The sequence below is a fragment of the Pongo pygmaeus genome, chromosome 6, assembly GCF_028885625.2.
Source record: "Pongo pygmaeus isolate AG05252 chromosome 6, NHGRI_mPonPyg2-v2.0_pri, whole genome shotgun sequence".
Classification (NCBI taxonomy): Eukaryota; Metazoa; Chordata; class Mammalia; order Primates; family Hominidae; genus Pongo; species Pongo pygmaeus.
This window is the reverse complement of record NC_072379.2, coordinates 85,873,075-85,885,581: the sequence shown is the minus strand read 5'-3', so window position 1 is coordinate 85,885,581 and position 12,507 is coordinate 85,873,075. Positions and strand designations below refer to the sequence as shown.

The window sequence follows — 12,507 nt, the reverse complement described above, 5'->3', positions numbered from 1 at the left end:
TTTAACAAATAGTTATGAACTTAAGCTGCTTTGAAAAATATAAGAATGATTTAGATATCAGCTAAAACTATAGTTCAGAAAACCTGTAGATTAGAGGAGAAAAAAGGCATCTATGTAAGTGACTGTAGTTGAAATCATTTCCATGAGAAGGATTATTTTCTCACTATCACATAATACTGAGTAATGTTTATCTGAGAGGCTCTTATTTATTTTGACTTTTGATTTTTTTTATGGGAGGTGGGGAGCACTTTTGTTTATATGTAACTATTTCTGTGTTTCAAAGAGTTAACATTTAAAGATTTCCCTTAAACTGAGTAAAGTAATTATATGTTGCCTAAAAAAACAGACCTTCTCAACTGGACCCAAAGCAATGATAGTTGACTGTGGATAATTGATTAACCTTACTGATTTTATATTTTTATTATCTTTTGAATATAATATAGCACTGCTATCTTGAATTAAGTATCTAATAACTGTCTACCTTTTACTCAGAATCATAGTTGTTCAAAACTATGAGAAACTTTAGAGGGCATCTGTCAACTGACTGATGTTTTTTACAGATAAGGAGAGAAACGGTAAATGAGTAAGAGGTTAAACTGACAGCTAACCCTAATAACAGTAACAAGTACTTTATCAAAACCCATTCACCTACCATAACTGGAGACTGAGAGGCAGGAACATAGAATTAAAATGTATTTTATTGAAAATAACTCCTTAAGCATTTTTTCCCCAGAAACTAGGCAAATGCTTTCAGATATCTGATGGAGTATAAATATAAGATGTCCCTATGTATCATGGCATTTGAGATACTTTACTCTCAAATCCTAAATTTGTATAAAACATTTTTTAAGTTTATTAGAAATTTAGAAATGCAGGATGAATAAAAAGAGAACTGTAAAAGAAAGGAGTTTTAGAATTATAGGAGGAGGTAGAAAATGGGAAAAAGAATAGAAGGATTTTAGAAAAAGATACATTCAATAGGTTTTAGCTCTCTGTAGAGCTAACGAGATCTAGCTTAGAGTTAGCAATAATAAATAATAATAGTTTTGTTGAGGCCTACGTAATTAGACAGTACTAAGTATTTAAATGCCCTTTTACCATTAACACTTTCTTCCCGAGGACAGACTCTGTTATCCCCATTTTACAGATGTGTAAACTGAGCCTTAAGAGAAGTTAAATAACTTGATCATGGTCATACCTTAAGTGGTTGAAAAGGAGTTCCTCTCAGATTTCTGTGAGTCTGAAGCCCTTGTGATATACTGCCAAAGCATTGGGATCCATTTTGTCTTGTTGGTGAGAAGTATTAAAGACTGCCATTCAACATTTAGTGAGCTCTTAATGCACCTGTAGCACCAGTACCCAAATGTAAAACCAGCGGTGGACATCAAGGAATCTACTGTGTAATTAAGGAGACATGTACATTTAAAAGAGATAAAAACACTTTTTAAAAAAGAAAACAGGCCGGGCGTGGTGGCTCACGCCTGTAATCCCAGCACTTTGGGAGGCTGAGGCAGGTGGATTACTAGGTCAGGAGATCGAGACCATCCTGGCTAACATGGTGAAACCCCATCTCTACTAAAAATACAAAAAAAAAAAAAAAAAAACATTAGCCGGGCGTGGTGGCGGGCGCCTGTAGTCCCAGCTACTCGGGAGGCTGAGGCAGGAGAATGCTGTGAACCCGGGAGGCAGAGCTTGCAGTGAGCCAAGATCATGCCACTGCACTCCAGCCTGGGCAACAGAGTGAGACACCGTCTCAAAAAAAAAAAGAAAACAAAAATAGATGCAAATTAATCCAAACATTAATTTCAATTATTAGATAAACAAGATTAAAACAAATATTTACCAGCCTTTGTTTTTAAATCTTAATAATGTTCTTCTGGTTGTAGGTGGTTACAGGCTCAATAATAAGAGAGCCTAGTACTAAACTAGAGCCTGACTGAATAAGAGGAAAGAATGTCCCATAGTGTCATTTGGGGGAATTGAAGTGTCTGATATGATGCCTGAACTTCAGCTACTTAGAATAGGAAAGTTAATGCTTTAGACCAGTGCATTTCAAACTTTAATGCACATGCGAATCACCCAGGGATCTTGTTAAAACACAAGTCTTACACAAAAATTAACTCAAGATGGATTAAAGACTAAGACCTAAAACCATAAAAACCGTAGAAGAAAACCTAGGCAATGCCATTCAGGACGTAGGCATGGGCAAAGACTTCATGACTAAAAAACCAAAAGCAATGGCAACAAAAGCCAGAATTGACAAATGGCATCTAATTAAATGAAAGAGCTTCTGCACAGCAAAAGAAACTGTCATCAGAATGAGCAGGCAGCCTACAGAATGGGAGAAAAATTTTGCAATCTATCCATCTGACAAAGGGCTAATATCCAGAATCTACAAAGAACTTAAACAAATTTACAAGAAAAAAAAACCCCATCAAAAAGTGGGCAAAGGATATGAAAAGACACTTCTCAAAAGAAGACATTTATGTGGCCAACAAACATGAAGAAGAAAGCTCATCATCACTGGTCATCAGAGAAGTGCAAGCCAAAACCACAATGAGATACCATCTCATGCCAGTTAGAAAGGTAATCATTAAAGAGGAAACAACAGATGCTGGAGAGGATGTGGAGAAATAGGAACACCTTTACACTGTTGGTGGGAGTGTAAATTAGTTCAACCATTATGGAAGACAGTGTGGCGATTCCTCAAGGATCTAGAACCAGAAATACCTTTTGACCCAGCAATCCCATTACTGGGTATATACCCAAAGGACTATAAATCATTCTACTATAAAGACACATGCACACATAGGTTTATTGCAGCACTATTCACAATAGCAAAGACTTGGAACCAACCCAAATGTCCATGAATGATAGACTGGATAAAGAAAATGTGGCACATATACACCATGGAATACTATGCAGCCATAAAAAAGGATGAGTTCATGTCCTTTGCAGGGACATGGATGAAGCTGGAAACCATCATTCTCAGCAAACTATCACAAGGATAGAAAACCAAACACCACATGTTCTCACTCATAAGTGGAAGCTGAACAATGAGAACACATGGACACAGGGAGGGAAACATCACACACCGGGGCCTTTCAGGGGGTGAGGGGCTAAGAGAGGGATAGCATTGGGAGAAATACCTAATGTAGATGACGGATTGATGGGTGCAGCAAACCACGATGGCACGTGTGTACCTGTGTAATAAACCTATGCATTCTGCAACATGTATCCCAGAAGTTAAAAGTATAATTTTTTTAAAAAGATTAAAAAGGAATATATAATAGAGTTCATTTCCTATCTGATTACTGTAAAACAATAAAATGAGTCAAAAATTTTTAAAAAAATAAAACACATGTCTGGGGTGTGACATGGCATTTTGCACACCCAACATGCTCCCACATGATGCCAACTCTACTGCTCTCGAGACCACACTGAATAGCAAGGCTTCATGTCACAAAGTTAAGAAATTGGTCATAAACTGTTGTATAAAAAAAGGAAATTTCGTATGAGATAGGGCAGCAATTTGAACTTACATAACTATTTATGTGTTGATTTTAAAATAACACCTTGTCATCAAAGTAGTTACAGAAATGTAGGGATAGTTGTAAATACTATGTTAGATCACTTTGAAGAAGATATAATCATTACAGTTTTCAACAACCTGGTAATTATTTATGTTCAGTCATTAAATGTATTGCAGTGTCTACTGAGTTTAATAACCAGTGTTACAGAAAAAATTTTAAGTGTAAGTCTTAGACATTAGTTATTAGAAGCAGGATAAGTGATAGTTTAGAGTGGAAGATTCAGAGATAAACTCCTCAGGTTCAAAAGCTGGCTTCTCCACATACTCGCCATGTGGCCTCAAAGCAAATTACTCCTCTCTGTGACGTCCATCCTCATTTCTAAAATGGGGATACTCAGAACAGATCTCATAAAGTTGTAACAGGGTTTTAAGAAATAATACATATAAAGCACTTTGTGCAGTGCTTAGCGGTAAACTGTTACAAGTGATGGCTATTACTACTAGTATTGATACTGTTTAGGAAATACTAAGCTAACTGGTTTTTAAGGATTTGCCAGTGTTCAGATATGGTTCCCAGTATGTGATGTGTTAGTGTGTAATCAGCGATTCCCTCTTTCAGTTTCTAAGGCAGTAAATGATTCATAAGCTGCTTTCTGAGCCACTTGTCACTAAGTGTTGCTGAGGATAGGCTCTGTTGCCTTAGATAACAGAGATGCTCCTGCATCTTAGTTTGGTTTTTGATCAGCAGTTTTGATCATGAGGTAAATACACATTTGGAAATCATTCATTCACTTTGTATTAAGTAGCAACAAACCAGTGAGGTAAATGAATGTTACTGTCCTCAGTCAAAACCACTTTTTAAATATAAAAATAATTCTTAATATTCATCATTCGTTTCAGTCTCTAACCATCAAAAAGAAGTTGCTTTACCATTATTCATAATCCATCCTCAAAATGATTAAATAAATTTCTGTTGTCCTACCTATAGGAGCTATCTAATTTTCTCCTGAATTGTATAATTCACTTACTCTAAGGTTTTTGTAATTCAGACCTAAGGATCTCTTGGTCTTAGTTTCTATCTCGGCTTCCTTCTGCTTAACAAGCCACATGGCAGCCAGGCCTTTTAGTGAGTTAATTAGATATTTTTGGACTAAATTGAGTTAGTCTTATATGGTGGCTAACAAAACAAACAGTTCTACAACTTTTCTAGGCCTTTTGATAGCAACTTAATGTAACATAAACTAAGATTTAATATGTGGACTCTTTCCCTTCCTCCTATGACTCTTTTCTGCTTCAGGAGAAGAGACTAAAGTAGGAAATGGCTCCTTTTATCCTTCCTCAGGAGGTTTCCTCTCTGCTTTGTATAGGATAGTTTAAGGGTGGCCAGTTTGAGCATGTCTAGGAACCACACAGGTAACACAGATTATACCTGGCTTAGAAAAACCACATTCCTTTATTCTTATGACTCATGTTTTAAGCATGCATACTTTGTAAAGCTGATATAGCACTCTTCGTTTTATCTTGATAAACGTTTGTATAAACATTTTTTCTCTTTTGATAATTTTGATATTAAAGATTACAAACTTAGAAGAGCAATTAGAACAGTTTAGAGAAGAACTGGAAAATAAGAATGAAGAAGTTCAACAATTACATATGCAATTAGAAATACAGAAAAAGGAATCTACTACCCGCCTACAAGAACTTGAACAGGAAAACAAATTATTTAAGGTAATTAGTTGAGAAAAACTTTTATCTGTAAGTAAGTCATAGTTTCAGTCCTATATTGCTTTATTATTATTATTATTTCTTTTTATTTTTTATTTTTTTTGAGACTTAGTCTCACTCTGTTGCCCAAGTTGGAGTGCAATGGTGTGATCTTGGCTCATTGCAAGCTCCGCCTCCCCAGTTCAAGCAATTCTCCTGCCTCAGCCTCCCGAGTAGCTGGGACTACAGGCGTGTGCCACCACGCCTGGCTAATTTTTGTGTTTTTAGTAGAGATGGGGTTTCACCATGTTAGCCAGGATGCTCTCAATCTCCTGACCTCATGATCCACCTGCCTTGGCCTCCCAAAGTGCTGGGATTACAGGCGTGAGCCACCACACCTGGCCCCTATATTGCTTTATTAAGCATTTGATAAATCCAGCTGTTAAATAATACTCAACAGAGGGACATTAACAGGCAGACACATTTGCATAGAGCTTATTTTCAGCCCAACCTGAACATTTGAATTTATCATAAATGAAAATTTTGGGATCATTTATCAAAATATTTTAAGAATTATTGATTTACAGTAACTATATGGTATCTCTGATTTTATTCATTTGTACATTATAGGCTCTGATTTCTTTTGTAATTATGTTCTGAAAATGATATGTAATGATATATCCAACTGTGATAATTATTTTTGTTCCTAGGATGACATGGAGAAACTGGGACTTGCCATAAAGGAATCTGATGCCATGTCTACTCAAGACCAACATGTGCTATTTGGGAAATTTGCTCAAATAATACAGGAAAAAGAGGTAGAAATTGACCAATTAAATGAACAAGTTATGAAACTCCAGCAGCAACTTAAAATTACAATAGATAACAAGGTATACTCATTTAAAATTGATTATGAAATTAATAGGAGCCAGAGTTTTAAAGGGCAAAATAGTTATAATGTTGCTCCCCATTGAATTTAAAAAACAAACCAATTCTATTTTATTTTATTTTATTTTTTTTTTGAGACAGAATCTCGCTCTGTCGCCCAGGCTGGAGTCCAATGGCGCAACCTCGGCTCACTGCAACCTCCGCCTCCTAGGTTCAAGTGATTCTCCTGCCTCAGCCTCCCTAGTGGATGGGATTACAGGCACCCGCCATCATACCCGGCTAATTTTTTGTATTTTTAATAGAGATGGGGTTTTAATAGAGATGGGGTTTCACCATGTTGACCAGGCTGGTCTCTTATCTCCTGATGTCAGGTGATCCACCCACCTCAGCCTCCCAAAGTGCTGGTATTACAGGCATGAGCCACCACGCCTGGCCCAATTCTCTTTTAATTTATTAATTTTAATTTATTAAGACACATTGGTGGCCAGGCACAGTGGCTCACACCTGTAATCCTTATACTTTAGGAAGCCTAGGTGGGCAGATTGCTTGGGCCCAGGAGTTCAAGACCAGCCTGGGCAACATGGTGAAACTTTGTCTCTACAAAAAATATAAAAATTAACTGGACATGGTGGCATACCACCTGTAGTCCCAGCTGCAGTGAGCCATCATCATGCCACTGCACTCCAGCTTGGGTGACAGAGTGAGACCCTGTCTCAAAAAAAAAAAAAAAAACAGCAAAGACACATTGGCTTAATAACTTATATGTATTTTTCTCCCCTCCTAATATTGTCATAGGATTCTAATATTTTTCAGAAATGCTCTGTGACTTAGATTTTATCATATTATTCTAACCAAATCTATTATAAATTCTAATATTTAATATGAGTTAAGTAAGGTAATTACTTTTGGTGCCATCGGTTGTAGACTTTATTTCCATACTTCATCCTTTTCCATTAAGAACTGATATTGACTATTTTCCTAATAGGGAATCAGCAACTAAAAGCTTATATTACTTTATACTTAACATAACTTTCTGAGCCTTGTCTGATATGATGGGGGAGATATTGGTCTATAATGAAATTAAGGTAGTATGTCTGAGAAGTAGTGTATTATTTTTGTGTGTGATCATCTCTTTGAGGTACTGCCCTAAAATAAAGTAAAATTTTCAAAATGTAAATACATATATATTATGTATGTTACCTTTTTCATTAATTATTAGGTTATTGAAGAAAAAAATGAACTGATAAGGGATCTTGAAACCCAAATAGAATGTTTGATGAGTGATCAAGAATGTGTGAAGAGAAATAGAGAAGAAGAAATAGAGCAGCTCAATGAAGTGATTGAAAAACTTCAACAGGAATTGGCAAGTATTGGACAGAAGACATCAATGGATGCTCGTTCCCTCCCAGAAGAAGCAGACAGTTTAAAACATCAATTGGATATGGTTATAGCTGAAAAGCTGGCCTTGGAACAGCAAGTAGAAACCACTAATGAAGAAATGACCTTCACGAAAAATGTACTTGAAGAAACCAATTTTAAAATGAATCAGCTAACACAGGAATTATTCAGCTTAAAGAGAGAACGTGAAAGTATGGAAAAGATTCAGAGTATACCAGAGAAAAGTGCTAACGTGGCTATAGATGATCTGAGCAAAGACAAACCTGAACTAGAAGTAGTCCTTACAGAGGATGCTCTTAAATCCCTAGAAAATCAGACATACTTCAAATCTTTTGAAGAAAATGGCAAAGCTTCCATAATTAATTTGGAAACAAGGTTGCTACAACTTGAGAGCACTGTTAGTGCAAAGGACTTAGAACTTACCCAGTGTTATAAACAAATAAAAGACATGCAAGAACAAGGCCAGTTTGAAATAGAAATGCTTCAAAAGAAGATTGTAAACCTACAGAAAATACTTGAAGAAAAAGTGGCTGCTGCTCTTGTCAGTCAAATCCAACTTGAGGCAGTTCAGGAATATGCAAAGTTCTGTCAAGATAATCAAACAATTTCATCAGAACCTGAAAGAACAAATATTCAGAATTTAAATCAACTAAGAGAAGATGAGTCGGGGTCAAATATATCAGCATTAACCTTGAGAATATCAGAATTAGAAAGCCAGGTTGTTGAAATGCATACTAGTTTGATTTTAGAAAAAGAACAAGTAGAAATTGCAGAAAAAAATGTTTTAGAAAAAGAAAAGAAGCTGCTGGAACTACAGAAGCTATTGGAGGGCAATGAGAAAAAACACAGAGAGAAAGAAAAGAAAAGAAGCCCTCAAGATGTTGAAGTTCTCAAGGTTAGTTTTGTATTTTATTAGTTTCATTTAAATACCCCAAGAAACTAAGCTGATTGCTAATTTACTAAATAGGGTGTTCTGTTTACATCTAACAATTTATACAAGAGGGTTTTTATAAAAATATATACCACTTATAAAAAATAAACTCTTGTTAAAAGAAAAACTAGGACAGGCGCGGTGGCTCACACCTATAATCCCAGCGCTTTGGGAGGCCGAGGCGGGTGGATCTCGAGGTCAGGAGATCGAGACCATCCTGGCTAACACGGTGAAACCCCGTCTCTACTAAAAATACAAAAAATTATCCGGGCATGGTGGTGTGCGCCTGTAGTCCCAGCTACTCGGGAGGCTGAGGCAGGAGAATGCTGTGAACCCGGGAGGCGGAGCTTGCAGTGAGCCAAGATCGTGCCACTGCACACTCCAGCCTGGGCGACAGAGCGAGACTCCATCTCAAAAAAAAAAAAAAAGAAGAAAAACTAGACAAACTAAATTTACGAGAGTTTATTTGAACAAAAAAGGATTCATGTGTTGGCTAGCACTCAGAACCAGAGGAGTTTCACGAATCTCTTTTGTGCAACAGTGGCCAGTGAATATTTATAGACAGAACTACCAAATAAAATACAGAAATAGCTTGATTAGTTACAGTTAGGTGTTTGCCTTATTTGGACCCGGTCTGCTGAGTTGACTGCTTGTCATTAGCTAAGAGTTGGCTGTTTATTATACTCCTAAGATACGTTTTCAGTTTGCTTACATACTCCTAAGTTAGATTGCAGTTCCTTACATAGGAACTCAAGATACAGAGACAGCCTCACACCAAATTTAACTTAACACTGTGTAGTCATATTATTACCACTAAAATAATGGATACAGACTGTGTTTTGTGATCTTTAAATATGATATTTATTTCATTAACATCATCATTAAATGGAGCAGTCAGAAGAAACTAAGAAACATTAACTTTAGCAAATGTCCTCTAGGATTTATGGGGATTTTTTTTCTTAATTTCCTTCTAATATGCATGTTATGTTATCATTCCTTTTAAGTAATAATAAGTATGAAAATATGTTAAGATTGACAAAGAATGCAGACTTTACAGAAAAAAAACTATTATTTAATAGCATCTACTGAATCAATTAATGTGTGGGTGACATATTTTACAATTTTTTTTTTTTTCTTGAGACAGAGTCTCACTCTGTCGCCCAGGCTGGAGTTCAGTGGTGTGATCTCAGCTCACTGCAGCCTCCACCTCCTGGGTTTCCAGCGATTCTCCTGCCTCAGCCTCCCAGGCGGCTGGGATTATAGACACGCGCCACCACACCCGGCAAATTTTTATATATATATATAATTTTTTTTTTTTAGTAGAGACGAGGTTTCTCCGTGTTAGCCAGGCTGGTCTCAAACTCCTGACCTCAAGTGATCCGCCTGCTTTGGCCTCCCAAAGTGCTAGGATTACAGGTGTTAGCCACTGCGCCCGGCCAGCTTTTACAAATTTTATACCTGATAATAGATTTCATCTGTTTTAAGTAAAAATGCATAGTTGACCTCTGTAAGTTTACTTACGAGAAGATCTGAAATCGCAGTTATTTCTTAGCATATGACAGATAGGACAAGAGCTTTGTTTTCCTCCAAATTCTCACCTTATAAATTTATAACTTTGAGTAGCTGAACTTCAGTGTTCTCCAAACACCAGAAGATTAACTGATAAATCACAATTCTATAATTATATAATATATTTTGCAAAGAATAATAATTCCCTGGCTTTTTCCTCCTTCATTGGAACTAAGTTACTTAAGTTATAAATAATTAAAATAGTAATATAACTTTGTTTTTTTCCTGGAGACAGAGTCTTGCTTTGTTGCCCAGGCTGAAGTGTAGTGGTGTAGTTGGCTCACTGCAACCTCTCCCTCCTGAGCAGCTGGGACTACAGGTGTGCACCACAACACCTGGCTAATTTTTGTATTTTTTGTAGAGACAGGGTTTCGCCATGTTGCCCAGACTGGCCTCAAACTCCTGGCCTCAAGTGATCTACCTGTCTCAGCCTCTCAAAGTGCTGGGATTACAGGCGTGAGCCACCACACCTGGCCTAAAATAGTAATATAACTTTCCATTTTAGGATGTATATGAATGACATTACTTACCTTTTATTCTCAGGAAATCATTCTTTTCTCAAGAAGAAAATCATTGTCTCAAGAATATAAGATGATGGTTCTGAAAAAGCTTCTCTGTTTTTGGAAAGAGCATTGATTTGTTCCAACTCCTTGTATCTGTAGGCAGTCGTTCCTTGGATGGTTTTATTAGAATGTGTAAGAGCCTTGAATTTAGCTATATTTTTTTTAAATTATGTGTTTCTTGTGTTTTCCGCTGTCATTCAGACAACTATTGAGCGATTTCATAGCAATGAAGAAAGTGGATTTTTTAATGAACTCGAGGCTCTTAGAGCTGAATCAGTGGCTACCAAAGCAGAACTTGCCAGTTATAAAGAAAAGGCTGAAAAACTTCAAGAAGAGCTTTTGGTAAGATAAGTAACATAGCTCCTAATTCACTCATTTCTACCTATCTTAATTGCGTTTCAAAGTATATACTCTTTTGTAACAAATGAGCTCCATAACTTGAAAGCTAGATAAAAAGTATTTTGTGGATTTAATGAAAACTTTCATTGTTATAAATTTCTTTACCAACATCTTCTTGCTTGGTTTTCCTGGAAATCTTTGTTAGGAGGATACTTTTTATTTCCATTCTGTTAATGAAGGAGTAGAAAGTTGTTAAAGAGAACTGTATATCCCATGAGAACCAAAAATAGAAGCTGATAAAATTATTTCATTTCTATAGTAATCTATGACCATACGTACATACAAATATATATATGTAAACTGTGAGTGTTTCTGAAATGTTTTTCCTACTACTCTGAGGAAAATGAACGTATAATCATGAATTACATTCCTCCCACCCCCTTTAAATTCTACATTTAATATGGAAAGATTTTAACTGAATGCCCTACTGTTCTATTCATTACGTTTTAGGTAAAAGAAACAAATATGACATCTCTTCAGAAAGACTTAAGCCAAGTTAGGGATCACCTCGCAGAGGCAAAAGAGAAATTGTCCATTTTAGAAAAAGATGAGACCGAGGCACAGGAAAGCAAGAAGGCCTGCATGTTCGAGCCACTTCCTATAAAACTGAGTAAGAGCATTGCATCCCAGACAGATGGGACTCTGAAGATCAGTAGCAGCAATCAGACTCCACAAATTCTTGTTAAAAATGCAGGAATACAAATTAATTTACAGAGTGAATGTTCCTCAGAAGAAGTTACTGAAATAATCAGTCAGTTTACTGAAAAAATTGAGAAGATGCAAGAACTACATGCTGCTGAAATTTTGGACATGGAATCCAGACATATTTCAGAAACTGAAACCTTAAAGAGGGAACACTATGTTGCTGTTCAGTTACTGAAAGAGGAATGTGGTACCTTGAAGGCAGTGATACAGTGTCTGAGAATTAAAGAGGTATTTGGTTTTTATAATATGTGTTTTTCAACATTGTGTGCTTTTTTTAAAAAAAAAAAATCAGTTTAATTCATTTTGTAGATGACAAACCAAAATGCAACTCATTAAGGCACTTGATCTTTCTAAGTAGGTGTATTATCAAGGCAAGTTTTAAACTCCTAGTACAATATTCCTTTTTTTTCTTTTATTATACTTTAAGTTCTGGGGTACATGTGCAGGACGTGCAGGTTTGTTACATAGGTATACACATGCCATGGTGGTTTGCTGCACCCATCAACCCGTCATCTACATTAGGTATTTCTCCTAATGCTATACCTCCTAGCCCCTCACCCCCTGACAGGCCCCAGTGTGTGATGTTCCCCTCCCTGTGTCCATGTGTTCTCATTGTTTAACTCACTTATGAGTGAGAACATGCGGTGTTTGGTTTTCTGTTCTTGTGTTAGTCTGCTGAGAATGATGGTTTCCAGCTTCATCTATGTCCCTGCAAATGACATGAACGCATCCTTTTTTATGGCTGCATAGTATTCCATGGTGTATATGTGCCACATTTTCTTTATCCAGTTTATCATTGATGGGCATTTGGGTTGGTT

At 36.5% G+C, this 12,507-nt stretch overlaps 1 protein-coding gene across 8 annotated transcripts in view; it reads left to right on the top strand.

Annotated features, from left to right (window-relative positions):
• Nucleotides 1–12,507, top strand: part of AKAP9 (A-kinase anchoring protein 9) — a 166,820-nt gene that overhangs the window by 129,478 nt on the left and 24,835 nt on the right. For 6 of the 8 annotated variants that reach the window (XM_054493903.2, XM_054493902.2, XM_054493901.2 and 3 more), the window contains 5 exons: nt 5,108–5,260; nt 5,947–6,126; nt 7,344–8,417; nt 10,787–10,927; nt 11,435–11,917. In XM_054493903.2, the coding sequence (XP_054349878.1) occupies nt 5,108–5,260; nt 5,947–6,126; nt 7,344–8,417; nt 10,787–10,927; nt 11,435–11,917 (2,031 nt within the window). The remainder of the gene's footprint in view (nt 1–5,107; nt 5,261–5,946; nt 6,127–7,343; nt 8,418–10,786; nt 10,928–11,434; nt 11,918–12,507) is intronic. The other 2 variants (XM_063667569.1, XM_063667568.1) reach the window with 1 other exon arrangement.